The following is a 22,258-nucleotide window of genomic DNA, read 5'->3' on the forward strand; positions in this document are numbered from 1 at the left end:
TAAATGGCTTGGGCCCTGGATAAATGAAGGACCACCTCCTTCCATATGAAACTACTGGGCAGTTAAGATCTAGCCAGGGGAGCCTTTTAAAAGAGCCACCCCTCAAGGAGGTAAGAGGGGTGGCTTGTAGACAAAAGGCCCTTTCAGCAGCTACCCCCAGACTATGAAACACCATCCCAATTGAGATTTGTCTGGCACAGACGCTGATGACATTTTAGCACCAGGTCAAAACTTTCCTGTTCCAGAAGGCTTTTAATTGAAATAATATCAACTGTGGGTCCTGATGGCAATTTTTAGAGTATGTATTTTAACTGTTTTATCTTTTTAACTGTATTTTAATTGTTGTAAGCCGCCCAGAAACCTTTGGATAGTGTGGGTGGCATATAAGTTAAATAAATGAATGAATGAATAAATAAATAAATATTCGTGCAATATCTACATTTTTGGTAAACTAATTCAATTAATCCAAGTTATCCAAGCTGAGACATGTATTTTTCCACAGTAAAAATGATATAAAATAAACAAAGTTCAGGAAAAAACCTTAAGCCCGTTTTTCTTCTGCAAATCTATATACAAATAATGAACATGTTGACTTAAATGCTTGGTCTGAAGATTGGAATGAAATGCATCTAAACCAGGCTCTAAGTGTGAGGAGGCAGAGGCAAGCAGTAAAAATGAATGTGAAACCTTATGAGCAGTTTACAAACCCTGGGATCTTTGTGCATATACTTAAGGTTCTTTATTCCCTCCCTGGATGAGCAGAATGGCAGCAGGCCATAAAAGAGACCCAGTCTGGGAATATTTTAATGAAGCTCCTCTAACTATGGGAAAAGCACGTATGTGTGCAAAAGGCAAGCAATACAACAAAGAAATGCAACACCTGGTGCTCCGATGAAGGAACATGTTTGAAGAGGCATATATGCATGAGAGAAGGTCTGTACTGAGTGAATACAATGAGAAATGCATAATAAGCATAAATGGTTTAAATAATAACAGCATTGACTTTTTTTGTTTACGGGAATCCACCGTCAATATAAAAGATTCCGCAAACTATCCACCTTCTACATCACTATCCTCTTGTTCTACAGTTTCAGAGTTATTTGTCCAGGTCAGCGCATCAGTCACATAATTCACACATATCCACAATATATCACCTAAACAAGCTGGGATCACCATAGATATGTTTGTGATAAAAACCAGCAAATAAGAAAAAGTGTTAATTGATGAAAAATTGCTCAGTTTGTTTATGCAACAGATTCTCCTTTCCGTCTGTTTGAAAACTGACACTTTGTTATTATGATTCAGTCACTGAGACTGGGATACAGCCCACCCAGGAGAGCAGATGTTGCAGGGAAACTGCTTGATAAAGTATATGATAGAGAAATTGAGCAATGTGCAGCAAGTCTAGAAGGCAAAACTGTTAACCTAAATCTTGATGGATGGAGTAATGTCCTCAATGATTCTACTGTATGTGCTTGCATAACAACAGAAGAGGGAATTGATACTTCAGGAAATGCACACACAGCAACATACTTAGCAGCAAAAGTTATAATAATGTGAAAAAAATTAAATGTCTAGTACACAGTTTGATCACAGATAATGCTGCAAATTTGTCCAAAATGAGAAGAAATTTAGAAGAGCATGAAGAGATTACCAAGCTAATAACATATGGTTGCAGTGCTCATTCGATACACCTCCAAAAACTTCTGTGTTCCAAGAAAAAAAGAGTAATTTTGTTGAAATTGCTAAATAAATCCGTAACATTTTGCAACAGTAGCTCTGAAAAGAATAGGAAGAACCAAGTTAACTCTTCCACAAGATAGTAGATGGAACTCTATAGTGAACTGTTTCAAACAATATATCAAGACTTGGCCTATTCTAATGATGGCTTGTGAGCAAAATCAAGAAAAAATAGATTGCATTGTCACAATCAAAATCCTCAACATGGGCCTTAAGAGAAATGTCGAACATATCTGAGCATCCTGAAACCCATTTCTGAAGCTTTAAACAAAATACAGAGAAACAGATTTTTTCTTGCTGATGCTGTCGAAATTTGGAAGGAACTGAGTAAAGTACTTAAAAACAGAACTACACACTGACAGAATTACTGTATTTTTCCGTGTATAAGATGATACTTTTTCCTAAAATATACTGCAAAAATTGAGTGTTGTCTTATAAACGGAAGTACACCGAAGAAGGAGGAGGTGATTGGGCGGTGGCAGCAGGAGGAGGTGGAGGTGAAGAAGCAGCCGTGCTTGGCTGCTCCTCATGGCTGCCCATTGACTGCGACTCCTCCACTTGCCTCCTCCAGCGCCACTCATGGGGCTCACCTTAAGCTCACACCACCACCTTATCATCTGCCTGAAGGGAACCTGCGTATGGTGCTGGAGGAGGCGATCGGGTGGCAGCAGCAGGAGGAAGAAGCAAGGAGCAGCTGCGCTTGGGTACTCATTAACTGCAGATGTGGACGCCCGATCGCCTCCTCCAGTGCCACTCGCCGGCTCTCTTTGGGCAGGGGAAAAGGCGGTGTCATGAGATTGAGGTTAGCACTGGCAGTGGTGCTGAAGGGGGCAATTCGGCAGCCCCAGCCACAGTCAATGGGCAGCCGCAAGGGGTGGTCGAGCGTGGCTGCTCATTCGCTTCCGCCTCCTGCAAGGGTCAAAACTGGGGGTCATCTTATACAGTAAATTGCAATCTTTACAAAATATATAGGACAAGCATTGTGTCCAGCTCCTTTTCTCGCAAATATTGTGAATATCTGGTACCAGTGTCAAACTTGAAGTGCTGAAGAAGAGGAGGAGTTCGTTATGACATGGGTATCCAGCAATCATCCATCTCTACTATCAACTATAATACACATCAGAGCTAAGGGGAAACCATTCAAGAAATACTGTATATGCTTGCTGATTATGTTTTAAAGCAGTGGTTCTTAACCTTTTTGAAAGAAACGCCCCCTTGAGCCATTGAGGAAGTTATCATCGCCCCCGTTCCCGCGGTGATGATATCTCATTCATTTATTTATCTATTTATCTATTTATCTATTTATCTATTTATTTATCTATCTATCTATCTATCTATCTATCTATCTATCTGTCTGTCTGTCTGTCTGTCTGTCTGTCTGTCTGTCTGTCTGTCTGTCTATCTATCTATTTATTTATTTATGACACTTAAATCCAATGACCCCTGAAAACAAAATTCAATTCCAAGAAAATGAAATGCCCCCAAAAAGTAACATTTAATGATTTAGTTGCAAGCGAATTTTAAGACGCAAAAAGAAATATAAAAAGGGCATAAAAACAAACCACAATACAGGAACTAAAAATTTCAAGACAAAAACTCTGAAACTAAATTAAGACTGGAGGCAAATATATATTCATGTACACTGTAAAAAGGCTGCAGCCATCTTAGCAGGTTTGGCTTGCTCCAGCGCCCCCCTACCGCCGCCCTTCTGCTCCAGCGCCCCCACACCGCCCCTTTTCGTTCTACCGCCCCCCTGAAAAATGAAATCGCCCCCTGGGGGGCATTATTGCCCACGTTAAGAACCACTGTTTTAAAGGAAGTCACACTAGTGAACTGGTGGAAATTACTTAAGCACTTGGATTCAGAAATTGTTGAAGTAATGATTTCATTTTTAAGAGCAGTGGCCTCTTCTGCTAGCATCAAAAGAATATTCTCTTCCTTTGGACTCGTTCATTCTAAATTGAGAAATTCGTTGGGGCCTGATAAAGAAAGCTTGTTTTGCTTTTCCAGATTATGAACAAACAAGAAGATGAAGACGAAGATGACTGAGCTGCAGAAGAAAGTGGTTTAAAGTTTCTCAAGTGGACCTGGCTGTTAAGCTTTTTTAAAGATATTTTGTTTAACCACTTTAGTTAATAAACGCTGATGGTTAAGCCAAATACAAGAATGTATATGCTATATGTTATTGTTTTAGTTAAATAAAACAATTTAAGTAGTTCTCAAAATATGTGATTAACCTATTAAACTATAACCTATTAAACTATAGATCTGATATATTTGTTTTACTAATCTGACAAGTTATTGTTAGAGATGGGGGTATTAGTATATCCCCGCATAGGGAGAAATAACAAGGGCCCGACCCCATGGGGCCGGACTGTCCACTCATGATCTCGCTGCTGGCTCCACAGAGGCTTCCTATCATGCCGCTGTCCGTAATCAATTATCCACTCCTGGCAGGAGGTGGGATGACAAACCTCTCTGCCAGGTTGCAAAGTGGCTAATCCACTGCAGAAACCAGCACAATAGGAAGCCTCCACAGAGCTAGCAGCAGCAGCGAAACTGTGAGTGGACAGTCCGACCCCATGGGGATGGACCTTCATTATTTCCACCTGTGCGGGGATATTCATATTTATATACGAATAGCCCCATCTGTAGTTATTATTCTAAATATGAAATCTTCATCTGGTTGCAAATACTAGATTGTAACTACCAACAAGAATAAGTCTTTACATTTAAAAAGTCATGATTTTCATTAAGTTTTATTGATTAGTTATTTAAATCATGATTTAAATCAAATTGATTTAAATCAAATCCAACAGCCATATAAATGGATTGAATATAAGCCTACGTTTCTTAGGTCACTACCAAATGTAATACTTATGTTTTTATCTACTACAGTGGTGCCTCGCTTAACGATTGCCCCGCATTATGACGAATCCGCTTAATGACAAACTTTTTGCGATCGCAAAACAATGGTCTAAATGGGGGAATTTCACTTTGCGATGATCGGTTCCCTGCTTCGGGAACCGATTCTTCGCAAAATGACGTTTTTTGAACAGTTGATAGGCGGTTTCAAAATGGCTGCCAGGTGATTAAAATGACTCCCCGCTGTGTTTAGGGACGGATTCCTCACTATACAGGCAGCAAAAATGGCCACCATATGGAGGATCTTCACTGGACGGTGAGTTTTTACCCCATTGGAATGCATTGAACGGGTTTCAATGGGGTTATTTTCGCATTACGATGTTTTCGCTTAACGGCTATTTTCCTGGAACGGATTATCGTCGTTAAGTGAGGCACCACTGTATTTCCTTCACAACTATCAGACCCATCTCTCATTACTAGGCTCAAAGGTAAAAACTATTAATATTCCTTATACTAACATGCATAGTTCTTCTGATATCTTTTTAAACTTTTATTTATATTTATTCCCCCCCGCTTGGGTTTTTGACTTTATTCCTGTTACTGCTCAGTTGGTCTTCACAATACAACCCTCTACTCCCTCCTCTTTTTTGCTCTTGCATGGTTATCTGTTTTCTGTCTCCTGTGGGAATGTTTACAATACTGTAGACTGAACACCAAACATTTCTCCACGAGATGTAACCACACAGCCAAGATTCTTAAAGCCAATGAATGTTTTGAATATTTTTCTTGTGAATTCTGTATTTCATTCTGCATTTCATTTTATTCCATATGTCTGAAGAAATGGTCTTGATCCACAAAACCTCACATTAAAATATACTAGCTAGACTTTAAGGTGCCATATGTTTTTGTCGGTTTTTTTGTCTTGTTTTTTCATTAGATTTCACCAAATAAGATGATTTCACCACTCCATTACCTCCTGCATGATGTCAAATAACCAACAACTGAACCTATGGCTTCAATTAAGCTGTTTTCATACTGAAACTGGGGGATTCATATACACAGTCAAAACCAAGTTATTTCCACAAGATACTATTAGAAACTAATTATGAATCAAGGTGTAAGTGACACATCTAGCGCACGTCACAAATCTCAGGAAACAACCCATCATGTCATAGCTGGATGCCCCAAGCTTGCTTCAACAGAATATATATGCAGGCACAATGAAACAGAAAAGATAATCGTTCAGCATTTGGCTAAATGCACATCTTTTTCTCCATCTTATAAACTGCAACCACCTCCAGTTTAGAAAAAGAAACTGCAATACTATACTGGGGCAAGCAAATTATCATAGATAAAACAGTGGATCTTAAGCTGGTTGTTACAGTTCTGTATAGTAACAAAGAAAAGCATGCCTCAACTTGGAGTACCTCAAAAGTACATGAAGTACAAAAACAGCAAAGTATCACACATTTAAGCAAGAAATTAAAAGAATATAGAAGTACAATCAGGTTGTTATCAATTTCAAACAACTGCCAATAACTGCTTGTTTCCTGAAATTCAGAAATCAGAGATTTTTGCAAATATTTCATCTCACCCCTAAATTTTAAGGATCTGATTCCAATGTTTAGGTTGATCCTTTGGATAATAATAGCATTGTTTTTGCCAAAGAAGGAATAATGCTGGAAAAGGATTAAGACATCTGCCTGAACTGGCAAAGGAAGCACCCAATGGGATTGGGAAAGGGTTGGTGTTTGCACAGCCACTAGACCTCTTTACTGCTATGCTCTAAAGAAGAGGTTACGGCAGGGTGGGTAAACATCAATGTTTTTTTTAAAATCAAATTTATTTAAACCATGATTTACCGTATTTTTTGCTCCATAAGATGCACCGGACCTTAAGACGCACTTAATTTTTAGAGGAGGAACACAGGGAAAATATATTCTGAACCAAATAATGTAATAAAATATTTAATAAACTATAACAGAATAACATTTGAACCATGTAAAGTGAACAGCAGGCAACAGTAGCATTAACATAGACCATTATCAGCCAGTGATAAGACCTATACCACTCTACCTATATTTTACATTTCCTTTCATCCACCTCCTCCCCATGCTTATAGAAATGTCTCAATGACAGATGAGATTGTTGTGCAACTCTGCCCAGCTACAGCTCAAGCCTATATTAAGTTAGAAATGGTTTGTCTGATTTCGCACTGCATTGAGAGGTCCCTTTTAGTTGTGTGGAGGATAAATAGTGGAATTAAACTATTTAACAGCTGGTTTTCCTTATTTACTTTAGGTTATGCAAAAGAACAGCAACACAAAGCTTAACCCAATTCCATTCACCAGCAGTAACACATGCTCAGCATAAGACCAAATCTCCATTTTTGACATAATTGAACGTTTATAGCATGCAAGGCACAACAGGTTAGGCCACACAAAGCCATGAACAATGTTCTTGACGAGCCAAAAAAACTGAATACAAACTATAGTAGCTGAAATCAGGAAGCAGGTACTGTAATCCAGTTAGAAGTCAGGAGGCACAGTTAGTTTCCTTGCTGCAACACCCTTTGGAAATACATTCTCTATTAGATGCCCAGAACTAGTTGGAAAGTTTGCAAGTTGAATCCAAATTTCCCATAGAAATGCATTGAAAATTAATGCATTTTTATGGGGGGGAGGTCAGAAACTTTAAAAAACTTAAAAGAAAGTCACTTACCAGGTACTGTAGACTGAGCCTTGCTCTTCACGGTGCCTTGGTAGACCCCAAAACAGCCAAAAAAGAGCCCCAAACAGCTAAAAGCCAGCAGGCACCCAGCAGCTATTTTGTGCTCTTCTTGGCTCCTGCTCCTTCCCCCTCCCCTCTCCCCACCTAACAGCTGATCGGCGCTGGTCTGAAAGGCTTTGCAGGCAGCTTTTAAAGCAAGTACCCCTATGCACGTTTCTACACTACCAGGTTTCAGCTCAAACGGAGCACCTTTTCAACCAAGCACAGTTTAACCCAAAACAAGCAGCTTTTAAACTACATTTTACATTTTAAAACGACAATACAGTACCAGGCAGTCCCAGGTCTCTCTCCCAGCAATCTAACTGCTTGGACTAGCAAGGAAGCAGACAAGCAGCCTCTTCACTAACTGAAAGTTTGAATTTCCCCGCTTTCCCTGCATATTAGGTATGCTAATATCTGTGCACTGGAGGATTGTGGGAGGAACATTCCAGCCCCTGATGGGGGTCCTGTGGGGCACCCCAAAACACTGAGTAGGTATCTTGGACTCTTTCAGGAGTGGGGCTGTGCAGCCCTGCTCTGATCAGGAGGTGCAGCCGGGGGGGGGGTCACCATGCCTTTGGGGGATAGGGCACAGAAAGGGGAAGAATTTTCAGGGGCTATTCCAACTCATACTTGGCAGGAGAGATACCATTATTGTAAAAGTGGTTTTCCTAGGGTAAGGCTCATCTATTGCACTCTGGGTGTGCTGACCCCTGTGATTTCCCCAAATGTGGGAAAATCAACTGCCTAAGTGGGGGACTGTGTGGTTTCCCCTGGTCTTTCTAGAATTACTCTTTCCCCTTTGGTCCTTGGCTGTTTTCATTGCCTGCTGCTATAGGCCTGTTAGCCTTGCTGGTTTTCCAGGTGGGCTGCAAGAAGCAGATCCTGGAAAGCCAGCAGTGCAGAATGGTGAGGTCCAAACAACAAGCAGTCTTTGGTGCCAGTTCAGAGGCCTCCCAGCATGGCAGTGGGAGGCTTCTGGGTGGTGGTGGCTGAACCCTTTTTTACTGTATTCGCTCCATAAGATGCACATACTTCCCCCCCACACTTTTTTTTGGGGGGGAAGTGTGTCTTATGGAGCAAAAAAATATGGTAAATCACAATTTAATTTTTTTTAAATCAATGTTTTGATTTAAATTATGATTTAAAGCTGAAAAACAATTCAGGGAGGAAGGTTGAACAAGGTAATCTGCTGAAATTCAGATATTGTTCCAAAGTAAGAAGAGTGTCTGGGTCACTACAATGAAAAACACAGAGCGTTGTGTGGCAATGTTTTTAGTTGGGAGAAGATCCAAGAGCACTGATGTATATCAGTCTGTCATGCCATGTTAAGCACAAAACAACAGAGCAACAGCACATCTAGGCCAGTTAAACAAGTTGTAAAGCACAAGAACTCACGAGTTATCAGACTCCAGTGGAGCACTGAGTTTTCAAGGCAGACAGCAAATTGTGAAGACTGGTGAGTGGGATATCCAAACAGAGAGAGGCTGAGTTTTATGAAAACCAATAGATCTACCAAGTCAAGCTTCAACACAGAGCAGTGGAGGGCCACATAATGGAAGATGTGTTCACTGTCAATACTGGTTGATGACAAAAAAAGCCTTTCAGCACCAAAGCCAAAACAAAGCAGATGCTGCTGCAAGACACCAAAAACTCCAATAGGCTGAAGGTCCCTTCTGCTGATGTGGACAGTTAATAGGTGATCTCTACAATAGCACCATCTTGGCCCCATATGTTACCTCTGTTCTCAACAGCTCATTTTTTCATTCGCAACTGTGTCCTGAAACATGTGAACAACCCCTGAACATGCTATGCTGGTGGTACATTTGTATCTTCTTGCGATGCGGTCTGCAACCAAGGTAAAGGATTGATATTTCTATCGGGGATGTCTGGGAACAGGAAAGAATGATTATAGGCACAATTTTTCCAACATTTCCTGGGCAGCTCTCTGACACGAAGGATGTAAGCAATACAGATATCCACCCTGAATTGCATACTACTACAGTGGTGCCTCGCTAGACGATTGCCTCATGGGACGAAAAACCCGCAAGACGATTGGTTTTTGCAATCACTATGGTGCGTCGCAAGACGTTTTTTCCTATGACCATGCTTCGCAAGACTTTTTTTTTTTGAGACCCATGCTTCGCAAGACTTTTTTTTTAGACCGATTTTTTGCAAGACGCTTTTTTTGAGACCGATGCATAGGGAACCTCGCAAGACGATTTTTTCACAAGACGACGGTTTTCGCGGAACAATTTAAAATTGTCTTGCGAGGCACCACTGTATAACCATCTTAGATCTTCAGTCTGTCACCATATAGCCCTGGTGCATCTTTTGACTCTGCAGCTAATTCTATCACTCTCTTCAACACAGTCTTGACTGTTGAACATTTTTGCTTCACGGGTCTTCCCATCAGTCTGCTGTAAGAGAAACGTAAGAATGTAAACAACTCCACCTGGTCCAGATCTCCATGGTACATGCACTATATGAGTGCCTTGCCCAGGAGATTCTGTTAAGTTCTCTTGGCATGCCTTTAGAGGGTGGGCACCACAGTTGTCTGAAGTGGTAGTTCAGTGCCAGCATCTTCAACCTCCAAAGTTTAAACTGCCTACACAAAGGATTGACTATCCAACACTATCAATTCTTCAGCAAGATTTGTCATGTGCCTCTATATCCCTCTGCATCAAGATGATTATGTGTTGCCTTTTAAATATAGTAAAGCATGCTGCTGGTCCTAAAGTAGTGGGTATTCTTTAGTTTGCAAATGCTGCTCCACTCTGTGAAGACAGTATTGCTAGGACCTGGCCTAAACTCAAAGTGTTGCTACAGCACATTGTTTCTTCTGGACAGATGAATCTAACAGTCCAATTTCCTTTTCCACCGCTGGCATCTGGTGGTGGGATAAATCTGCTGGTTTCTGTTCGTGTCACTCTGTATTCATTTCCTCTGCTAGTTCCTGCAAATGTATCTGAATTTTCACTGAACCCTCCATGATAAAAAGATCACCTTCTTAGTTCATCTTGCCATCCCCCAACCTCCGCTGCAAGATAATCCCACTCCAACATCACAGTGCAAGGCCTCTTCTGCCCAGTGTTACTTCCTGCTTTCTCCTTTGCTCGATGGAGTGAAACAAGACCTTCACAGAACTTGTCCCACAACCTTGAGATTCTTGCTAATCATGCCTTCTGAGTTATACCAGGATGGGAGAACACAACTACCTCTTCATCAAAATACCCAAGTCAACACAATTAATCTTACCACCCATGGTACCATGCAAAAGGCTATTAGAATGGGATTTTGTAATCTGAGTTAAGAGGATTAACAGGATAATTCCATCCATTACTGATACCTCAAGACTGGCTGCTGATTTTGGGTTAGACAGAAAAGTAGAAAGCAAGTGCTTAGAAGAAGGTAGGTCTTTGTTAGGGGTCTCTGTCAGAAGCCCTATGAAATAAATATGGCAACTGGCATTTTAGTGCAATTGTTTTAATGTCTGAATGATTTAAGTTTGCTGCTTTATTTTAAATTGTTTCAAGTATCTTGTGTTTTAAAATTGTTTAATACAGTTTTATAAATCATGCTGAGAATCTGTGATGTAGGGCAGGCTATAAATATTTAAACAAACAAACATTCATTTTCTCCAAAATTGTTGCTTAAATGTAGCAAATTATTGGCACCATGGTCCAGCAAAAAGGGAGGAGATAGCTGTATAGAGGGAGAGACGTGAATGTTAGTCAGGCAGAATACTGGCTGAAAAACAGAGAAATCTGACACACCCCCTGCAAGCCATATGAGGCTAGTAGACTACTGACAATGAGGCCAGGCAAGATAGTGTATGAGGTGGGTGGCTACAGACAGACAGATAAGTGTTAAGAGTTTGGAAGAGTCTTTCTTAGTGAGAAACAAACTGGGCAGTTTTCCCAAATGGATGACTGAAGTTGACAAGTTGCCACCACTGCCCAGAAAAAAGGTAGGACATAGGTGTCTAGACACAGTTTGGGTACTACTGGACTGGTCCATGCAAGAGGGAGAACATTTTCCAAAGACCTCATCCTAGTCAGGCAGCATACATTTGGGGCACAAAGGTTAGAGTAGTATTATCAGGATGTTGTGTAGGGGGAAAAGGAGGAGGCAGTGATAAAGTCAGACAGATACAGAAGAATTCCACTCCACAGTATGCTTGTGGCAGTATCACCCAGATTGCTCTTGAAAGGGAGAGGAAAGAGGCTGGAGAAGGTTGGCTTCAATGGACCGGAATAGTCACAGACACAGGAAGATTTTAGTTTTATCCACAGACAGTATTTTGTTTCAACACAACTAATTACAAAAACATTCCAGTGCAGCAGGTTCCACTTTTTCCTTCTGTGCCATAGAAATGTCATTTTTTTAAAAAAGTTCCTATTAGCCAAGTGACACAGAAAGTGTGACTCCTTCCTTGTCCTGTAGTTATGAGTAAGGAAAATGTTGGTTGGAAAACAGTGTCTTGTAATAATGTTGTGCTTGCTTGCTTGGACAGCAGATTAATGCTTAACATCAGCAGGATAACAGATTGTGAGTGTGAAAATGAAAATGTTAGAGAAGAACCACAGAAAATGGTTGCAAGGGAAACCTAGAGTGATATTGCAAGGAGGAGCTAGGTACTAGATAAGGAGATGAAATGTCTGCCCAATGTCATACTTGTAATACTACTATAGTTGTACTGATTAAAAAACTAGTCTATAAAATATGTTTGTGGTAGTATTATCGGGATGCTGTGGACAGGAGGAGGAGGAAGAACACTCTGCTGGGCTATTGCACATTTACTGCTGTACATTTGGTGCAGCAATAATTTAACTACCAAACCCACATTAGAACCTAGCCTTTGAAAGAAGGGGGGAAGTCTAAACATAACACAAAGTGATGTAAACAGACCTATGCCAAACCAGTCTGGTTGAATGTCTAAAACTCTGTCCCCTACTAAGCCTTATACTAGACATCTATAAAATGATCAGGGATTAGGGGTTGCAGTCCCCTGCAGCTACAGTGGGGTCTCTACTTAAGAACTTAATCCATATTGGAAGGTGGTTCTCAAGATGAAAAGTTCTTATGTTGAATCTGCATTTCCCATAGGAATGCATTGAAAACCATTTAATCCGTATCTGCTCTTTTCCGTCCATAGAAACTACTTGATTGAAACGTTCTTAAGTGGAAGCAAAATTTCCCATAGGAATGGACTGACAATCAATTAATCCGTTCTGGCTGTTTTTTTGTTATGTAGAGGTGCGTTCCTACATTGAAGCATTAGTTCCCATAGGAACTAATGCAAAGCTGGTTAATACATACTCTACCACTAGGGGGAGAATTTTTTTTAACGTAAGATGACCTAAGGTTAAAAAAAGAGCAGGAAAGGTTTTTTTTCCTGTTCTTATCTTGGATTTCTGTTCTCAAGTAGAAGCAAAATTTAGCAAATGGAGCTGTTCTTAAGTAGAGACGTTCTTAAGTAGAGACCCCACTGTATATAAAATGGAGATAAAATATATTTATTAGCCACCCCATTCAGACCTTCACAATACAACCAGTAGACGTAGTCTAGAGGGGCGGGGTAAAAATCGAATAAATAAATAAAATAAAATAAAATAAAATAAAATAAAATAAAATAAAATAAACCAAGCTTCTATATGAGTGGTGGTTGTTATGTGCCATCTGGTCACCTTGGACACATGGCAATCATATGAATGATCGATCTCCAAAATGTACCGTATTTTTTGCACCATAAGACACACTTTTTCCCCTCCAAAATTTGGGTGGGGAAGTCAGTGCATCTAATGGTGTGAATGCAGCAATTTCGTCGCTGCTGGCCCCGTGGGGGGGGAGCGTCGCAAGGGTCCGGGTGAGCCTTCCAGGACCCTTGCGAGGCTCCCCCACCCCCCCACGGGCCAGCACTGGCGAAATCGCCAGCTTCCAGGTGGGGGGGGAACGTCACAAGGGTCCTGGAAGCTCACTCAGATCCTTGTGACGCTCCTCCCACCCACGGAGGGGCCAGCACTGGCAAAATCGCCAGGTTCTGGGAGTGTTTTGAGGCGTCCCAAGCCTCAAAACACTCCCAGAAGCTGGCGATTTTACCCCCCCTGGCCCCATGGGGGGGTGGGGGAGCGTGGCAAGGGTCCAAGGGAGCCTCCCATGACCCTTGCCACCCTCCCCCCACCCCCCCACAGGGCCAGCCCTGGCGAAATTGCCAGGTTCTGGGAGTGTTTGGAAGCTTGATAAGCCTCCAAACACTGTCAGAAGCTGGCAATTTTACCCCCCCGGCTCTGTGGGGGGTGGGGGAGGGTGGCAAGGGTCCAAGGGAGCCTCCCATGACCCTTGCCACCCTCCCCCCACCCCCCCACGGGGCCAGCCCTGGCGAAATCGCCAGGTTCTGGGAGTGTTTGGAAGCTTGATAAGTCTCCACTCTCTGAAGCTGGCAATTTTAACCCCCCCGGCTCCATGGGGGGTGGGGGGAGGGTGGCAAGGGTCCAAGGGAGCCTCCCTTGGACCCTTCCCACCCAACCCCCACCCCCCCACGGGGCCAGGGGGGTAAAATCGCCAGCTTCTGGGAGTGTTTGGAGGCTTGGGGAGCCTCCAAACACTCCCAGAAGCTGGCGATTTTACCCCCCCTGGCCCCATGGGGTGTGGGGGAGCGTGGCAAGGGTCCAAGGGAGCCTCCCAGGACCCTTGCCAGGCTCCCCCCCACCCCCCACGGGGACAGCAGGGGCAAAATCGGGAGCTTCCAGGACCTTTTGAGAGCCTGGAAAGGCTCAGAAAAGGTACTGGAAGCTCCCGATTTTGCCCGCTCTGTCGCCCGGGGGAGGCAGGGTGTGTCTCCAAAGGGTCCTAGCGTGTGTTCTAGGACCCTTTGGAGACTCACCCTGCCTCCCCCGGGGGCCAGAAGGGGCAAAATCGCCACCTTCTGGGGCTCTTTTGAGGCTTGGGAAGCCTCAGAAGAGCCCCAGGTGGTGGCGATTTTGCCCCCTCTGGCCCCCGAGGGAGGCAGGGTGAGTCTCCAAAGGGTCCTAGAACACACCCTAGGACTCTTTGGAGACTGACCCTGCCTCCCCTGGGGGCCAGAGGGGATGAAATCGCCACCTTTGGGGGCTCTTCTGAGGCTTGGGAAACTTCAGAAGAGCCCCAGAAGGTGGCGATTTTACCCCCTCTGGCCCCCGAGGGAGGCAGGGGGAGGCTCCAAAGGGTCCTGGAACACACCCTAGGACCCTAGGGTGTGTTCCATAAGATGGAACTCTCCATAAGGCTCACCAAATTTTAGGAGAAGCAGATAATTTTTTTCCTGTGTTCTTCTCCTAAAAATTTAGTGCGTCTTAGGGAAAGGTGCGTCTTATGGAGCGAAAAATACGGTATGTCCTCAACTGCCCTGCTCAGTTCTTGTAAACTCAAGCCTGTAGTTTCCTTTAAGGAGTCAGTCCATCTTTTATTTGATCCTTCTCTTTTCCTGCTGCTTTCTACCATTTCCAGAGAATCCTGCCTTCTCATGATGTGCCCAAAGTAGGACTGGCTCAGTTTCAATATTCTGGGCTCCAGAGATAGTTCAAACTTGATTTGATCGAAGACCCAGAGGCTCATCTTTCTGGCATTTAAGAGTATCTGCAAAGCTCTTACCCAGCACCACATTTCAAATTCATCAATATTTTTACTGTCAATCTTTCTTTACTGTCCAGCTTTCACACCCATACATGATGATTGGAAATACAACAGAGTGGATGATCTTGGTCTTGATCTCCAGTGGCATGACCTTACATGTGATTATCTTTTCTAATTCCTTCATTGCTACCCTTCCAAGTCTCAGACTTGTGATTTCTTGGCTGCAGTCTCCATTTGGATAGATGACTGAACAAAACCTTTAACTACAGTACTTCAATTTCTTCACTGTCAATGTTAAAGCTGTACAGTTCTCCTGTAAACATGTTTTCTGTATTCTTAAGATTCATCTGCAATCCTGCTTTGGCACTTTCTTCTTTCACTTTCCCTGAAAGTCGCGTCAAATCATTGCCGCTTTCTGCCAGTAAGTTGGTGTCATCTGCACAACTTAAATAATTGACATCTCATCCACTGATTTTCATTCCTCCTTCATCTGAATCTAGTCTGGGTTTCCATATATGTTCTGGGTACAGACTGAATAGATAAGTAGATAAAATGCATCCTTGTCTAACACCTCTGCCAACAGGAAACCATTCTGTCTCTCCATATTTTGTTCCAACATTATCTTCTTGTGTACAAGTTGCACATCAGAGCAATCAAGTGCTAAGGCAGTCCCATTTCTTTCATAGATTCTCAATCCACATACTCAAAGGCTTTGCTGTAATTTATAAGCACAGACTGATCTTCCTCTGACATTCTTTGGTGCACTCCAGTAATCAGCAGGTATCTGCAATGTGATCTCCAGTGCCTCTTTGTTTTTGGAATACAGCTTGAACATCAGGCATTCGTCTACTCTCTAACTTGTTTATAAAGCTACTACTTGATTCAAAATGACTTGACATTTACAATTAAAAATAGATTTCACTAACAAAAAAATACGAACACTGCTCTTACCACTGAATCCCAAGAATTGTTTGAGTTTTCACACATTGGATGTTTTGAGGTTCTGCAAAGAACTCTGATTTACTGCCATACTGTAGCTCCTATCATGTTTCCCCCAAAATAAGACAGGGTCTTATATTAATTTATGCTCCAAAAATGCATTAGGACTTATTTTCAGGGGATGTTTTATTTTACAGTCATGTCATCTTCTGGTTGTTGCACAATGCTGGAAGGTGTGGTTTTACTTAACTGGGGCTTATTTTGGGGGTAGGTCTTATATTACAAGCATCCATTTTTGTTGTTTAGTCGTTAAGTCGTGTCCGACTCTTCGTGACCCCATGGACCAGAGCACGCCAGGCCCTCCTGAAAAATCATACTAGGGCTTATTTTCAGGTTAGGTCTTATTTTCGGGAAAACAGGGTAAAATATTACTATAGGTTCAAAAAAAGGAAAAAACTGAGCTCAGCAATTGAGGACTCACACATAGAAATTAACTAGGATTCTCCAAAATCTTGATTTTTTATCAATAAGCTCTGTGTTGGTACATTCCACTGTTCACTCGCATGGCTCCTCCAGCTAAAATGGGTGGAAACTAGGAAGGACTTGTTCAGAATCTCACCTGAAACATAGATTCTGTAAATGTCAGGATCATGAACTATCACACATATAGTACTTGCAAGCTTACACAAAAGTCTTCCCATAGATTCCAAATTTCTCTCCATACATGATGCTTTCAAACAAATGTCTCTCAAAACTTTAACAAGATAATCTTACACATGCAGGTGATTTGTACTTCCATGCTGGCACCCACAATTCTGCTCGCAACATCTCCCAGGTTTCTTGTGACGCTTTTTTGGACATGGCAGACAGCTGGACTTCTCTCTCCTGTTCTTGTCTTAGTTGTATTACATTTGGAACAAGTATGAAGCAATAAACAGTACTGTGTATCACAAAGAGCATTCCTTCTGACTTGGGAAATATGTAAAAAGACACCATCTCTCCATGACTTTTCTTTATTAGAACTTCAAGTCATATGAGAAAAAAAATCAGCTCTCTTCCATCTGTATGTGCTTAGAGCAGTTGGAAGGAAGGGACGGCTTCCTCTTTACCTCTACTAGTTTGGAGAAAAAAGAATGATGCCTAATGCATTCAGATCATTTTTTTTATACTGCAGCAGAAATGAAAAGAAACACTTTCCCTCGACCACTCTTGGGAACAAGAAATAAATGAGGACGAAAAAAAAAGTGGCTAGTGAATCAAGCAAATTATTGTGGATCCCCCACCCACAAAATCTTTAAACCTAGGTATTCGCGAAGGCTTTCACAGCTGGGATCTAATGGTTGTTGTGCGTTTTTCAGGTTCTTTGGCCGTGTTCTGAAGGTTGTTCTTCCTAACAGTCTCTGTGGTCGGCATCTTCAGAGGACAGCACTCCTCTGAAGATGCCGGCCACAGAGACTGGCAAAACGTTAGGAAGAACAACCTTCAGAACACGGCCAAAGAGCCCAAAAACCCACAACAACCTTTAAACCTAGGCTTTAGCCTTATCAAACATTTCAGATTAAGAATCAAGAGAATGAAACAAATCAGGTTGTGTCAGAAACAATATGGAGTGGAGGATTATACAAGATCAACTTCCAACTGTCTCTCCTTACTTTCATTTCCAGTACTCCAAATTCATTAACCGAGTATCCATTTTCTAATCTAACAACTCTCCACATAAGACTCCTTTCTTTTATCACCTGTATTGTCTTTCCTTGTCTAAGGTTGTGGTCACACCAACGAAATGTCCCCCTGTGGTTACGCAACTTTTAATCACATCCCTGTTGTGCTTTGAGGTCACGTGGAATGTATTCCAGGATGTGCGTCCCAATGCATTTTTGTGTTACTGAGCCATTTCCTTTCAATTCAATAAGTGTCTAGAGCTTCTTGTTGAGCCCGTTTGACAGAAGTTGCTCAATGCATCAACACAAACACAGAAGAAAATAAAAACATTTTCAAAGGACAGGAATGGTTATAGTTCAAAACAGTTGTGATAAGGTTGTTCACACAAGCAGCAACACAGCTTTTTTTTTTTAAAAAAGATCCGCAACAAAAAAAGGAGAAGCCTCCGGTTGAGCAAGAAATGACCCGCACTTAGCATGCCTGCCAGGTAAATGATTCGCTAATGGCCAAGCATCATGTGACAGCAAATTTAAATTGCAAAATCAAAGGGGGAGAACTGGAAAATAATTCATTGCTGTGACCATGGCCGAAGCAAGCTTTCTATAAGCACAATCTTCATCAGTGACTGTCTTGCATATCCCTCAGGAAAAAATAATTTACTACGCAACTTTAACAGTAACCAAAGTACAGTTGTTTGGATCCAGGCTGGCACAGCTGGACACTTTCTATTTATGAGCACATCAAAAGCTATCTACAATCATCCTACCATGTTTAAAAAAAAAACACTACCTACTGATGTGGCATTATATACACTAAGCTACTTTAAGAGACTCAATTAGCTATGCATGTATTATCTAGCATACTGTAACAACAGCCCAATCCTATTTTGAAATTATCCATTCCCATTAGTGTAAGAAACAGGAGGTCCAGGTGAGGCTGTGGCTATTCTATGCTAGTGCCTAAGCTACATGAGTACAGAGACTCAAGCCCTATTCAGCTGTGCTGTAAATGTGTCTAATCCACATATGACAAAGGAAGTGCCCTGACCTTCCTATCTTAGTTTTCAACACACAAAACCATGTCTGAGGCAGAGCTGTTGTATCCAGGTAGCCTATCTATGTGAACCAGAAGACAAAAATATCAGGGCTTTAATCTGAATGAGATGGAGGTATTGAACACTTCGCTGACTTATGTGAATAGTGTTCAGTCTGTTTTTAATTGGCTCATATTGAGAATGGCTGTTTTAGACTTCCTCACTTATATTAATTGATATAACATGAAATGTGGCACATCTAGAATGGAGAGTATCCTATATGTACTGAGAGTCTTCACACAAGTCAGAACTCAGGCAATTAGGGTTCAGAACTGCAGGATGAACCAGTATGCATACAAGAGGCTCTCTGTTTCAGGCTTGCCATTTTCCATGTAGACAAAACAGGAACAGGTAGGCGCAGATGGCATGTCCTCCCCCCAAGTATTTAATTAATCCTAAAAGAGAATGTTTTCAGCAACCCCAAATTGTACTACTCATGCTTATGCTTGATAAGATATGCAGAAATTTGGTATTTGAAAACACTACTGAATGAATTGCCAAACTGGCATGCAACCTTTGGACTAAAAATTATTCCCCACCTCTGAACTACTACTAATACTAATTGTGCACTGTCAAGTTGATTCCAACTTATAGTAACCCTTCTCAGGTATTCTAGGTATAAAGTACTCAGAAGCTGTTTACCATTTCTTCTTTTGGTGACACTCTGAAAATGTATAGCTTGCCCAGGTCAATGCAGGCTGGCTCTTCTTCCAGGAGGCACAGTGGAGAATCAAACTTCCAACATCAGGTTCTATAGCCAGGTAGCTGACTTATTGCTATCTAGTCAGCAACTCCTGAACTACAGCAATATTGGTTTTCGTCTTGGCTAACATAGGCAACATGTTTAACCTCGGGGGGAGGGGGACTCAATTAACTGTTAAGAATCTAAATAAATGGGAATTCCTTCTTTCATGCAATCGTCCCTTCGGTGAACAACTACATCGACAACATAAAAACACTTTTTTCATCCAGTTCACAAAAGCAACTCTACCTACTCCCTTTAGTTCCTGTTGCAGTACTCTCAGTTTGTCACCTATGTTACAACATGGCATAAACTGTCAATGTCAGAAGCATGTGACGATATTATGACATTGTGCTTGGATCCACCAATTGGGGATAGTATGACCAGCCCCTGCTTTACTTCTTAAGCAGACTCTGTTCCTTTACATTCTGCATGCAGCAGCTACAATCTTCTGAAAAAGTCATGATGTGATTTTATGAATGCAAGACTGAGTAACTTTCTCCAAGGATCACATTAATTCCCCCACACCCTAAATGTCACATATTCCATCTCCTCTTTAATTCTTACCCAGATTTCCTTGCTCTATAGTCAGAACCACTTCATCCATAACCAAGGCCCGAAAATCCAGGTCCTCTTCGCAACACTTGGCTTTGAGCGCTCTCAAGATTTCTTGTTGAGGGTAATCTTCCCTGATGCGACGATCCGTTAAAAACCATAGCTTGGGAGCAATGGAGCTACACATCTTGAACTAATCCCACAGACTTTACGTCTCCTTAAAAAAAAAGTTCAGAAAATTAAAGAAATTTAGCATGAAGATGTATGAAATAAACGAAACTGTGCTCATTTACTTCCCTCCACAAAATTTAGCAGGACACACTGAGAAGAACCAAGCCCACTACATAACAAACCAATCCTGACTTCCATTTTCTCGCCATATGACCAAAGAAACAAACAAAACCTGAAGCCTGGAACTATCTTTTATTACCGAGCTATGACAGTGATACCATAGCTTAGGGTATCTTTGCTATGCTAGCATTCTAACATTGCAAAGTCTAATAATTTTGAATAATAAATCCATACAATTAGTCACAATGATACGAAATCTGATAAGGGGGAGGGGTCTTGAAAAAGAGGATAATCTGCCCAAATATTATGAATTTTTAGTGTAAAATGATTGAGTTTTAAAAACTTAAGCATTTATATTTTATGCCGAAGGATTACACAGTAACTCCTCCATTAGTGTGCTTAAATAATATCCAATGGTCAAGTATATTTGGGAGTCTCCTGTCACTAGCTTTACGAAAATCCACTGCATATTCCTAACACTAGATTTACATTTTAATCAATCTAAAATGAGCTGAGGGCAACTATGCAATATACCTGATTCGTAGACTGGGGAACAGTAGAGCACACATCTTAGTAAAAAAGGCAACAGCTCATATATGTGAAACATGTGGAACAAAGTGCTGCACGTGTGTACAGAGGAGAGCACTTGTTCATACAGAGAAGCATATTCTCTCTCTCTCTCTCTCTCTCTCTCTCACTCACACACACACACACACACACACAAGAACACATGTGTATCTTTCCTGTACTTCAGAGAAGTACAAGGCAGCAACAGAATTTCCACCCTTCTTTGTTTGCTTATATACAAAGCACTCCCATGTATTCTGCCACAATGTCATTTACCTTTTGCATCAGCATCTCCACAAAGTGGAACTTTTTTAGATCATTTATCGTATACTTGCAAATGTTTTCTACATACATATTATTGACTATGGACATACTGTATCTGATTATTTGACAATGGGTTTATGTGACTCCACCTGATTTCAGTTATTCTGGTTCTGTTTTGGCAGAGCTTTACTGCATTTGCTGTCTCTCAGAATAGTGGACTATACACCTGACTCTTTTAAAGTAGTGTCTCTATTCTGCTTCATTCTTTGGGGAAACAAAAGGAGGTAGATTGTACATCTAGCACAACTGTTTCCCAGATTCCAGCCATGTCCAGATCGGCCTTTAAACAGATGAAGCTTATAGCCCAACTCTGCCCTTACTTAGATGAAGGGCGCTGATGTATACACTGGTCATCTCCCAGATCAACTATTGTAATGTTCTCTACATGGAGCTGCCCTTGAGGCTGACCTGGAGTCTACAGAGTGTCCAAAATGCAGTAGCCAGTCTGGTGAGTGGTCTGAGCAAATTTGATCATTTCTAACTGGTCTCCATTGGTTACCGACTGTGTGCTGGATCAGGTTCAAGGTTTTGATGCTTATAAAACATTTCACATATAAAACCTTCCACAATTTGGGACCGCACTACTTGTCGAACGATCTCTCCCCAATGTCATCTACCTGACCTACCCTCTTCTGGGTAGCCATTTACAAGAGGGAAGGCCTTCTTGGCAGCGGAAATGACTCTGTGGAACCAGCTCCCTGTGAAGCTATACCTGCCCCCTCTATGTTAACATTTAGAAAGCATCTTAAAATATTGCTTTGCAGGGAGGCCTTCCACACTGATTTTACCCCTCTTATCCTGCTGTCACATAGATAATTTGCCTTTGATGCCTCCTGTTTTTTATCCTTCTAAATGTTTTTAATTGTTTATAGTTTATTGTTCTATGTTCGTTATGTTGTAATGTAAACCACCCAGAATACTGCACTGCACTAATGGGGTAGTAAATAAATATAAAGTTACACTACTGGACAACTGAAGATAGTAAAAGTGTGAATCACGTGCAGCTAATGAGGAAAATAATTATTTTATAAAACGGATGTAAAAATCACTGTGATAGTAATATAGATTATAGATTTTCAACATCTTAATCTGCAGCA

General features: G+C 41.5%; 1 protein-coding gene and 1 pseudogene across 21 annotated transcripts in view; one reads left to right on the forward strand and one right to left on the reverse strand.

Moving 5' to 3' along the window:
* The window catches only part of RIMKLB (ribosomal modification protein rimK like family member B), an 86,951-nt gene that overhangs the window by 53,199 nt on the left and 11,494 nt on the right, over positions 1 to 22,258 (reverse strand). For all 21 annotated transcript variants that reach the window (XR_013542346.1, XR_002298950.3, XR_002298947.3 and 18 more), the window contains one exon: positions 19,992 to 20,196. Coding sequence is in view for 12 of the 21 variants with exons in the window: in XM_078386680.1 (XP_078242806.1) it covers positions 19,992 to 20,166 (175 nt within the window). In the remaining 9 variants the exon portion in view is untranslated. The remainder of the gene's footprint in view (positions 1 to 19,991; positions 20,197 to 22,258) is intronic.
* On the forward strand, positions 8,000 to 8,150 carry LOC140705197 (U1 spliceosomal RNA; annotated as a pseudogene).

This window comes from Pogona vitticeps, chromosome 2, assembly GCF_051106095.1.
Source record: "Pogona vitticeps strain Pit_001003342236 chromosome 2, PviZW2.1, whole genome shotgun sequence".
Lineage (NCBI taxonomy): Eukaryota > Metazoa > Chordata > Lepidosauria > Squamata > Agamidae > Pogona > Pogona vitticeps.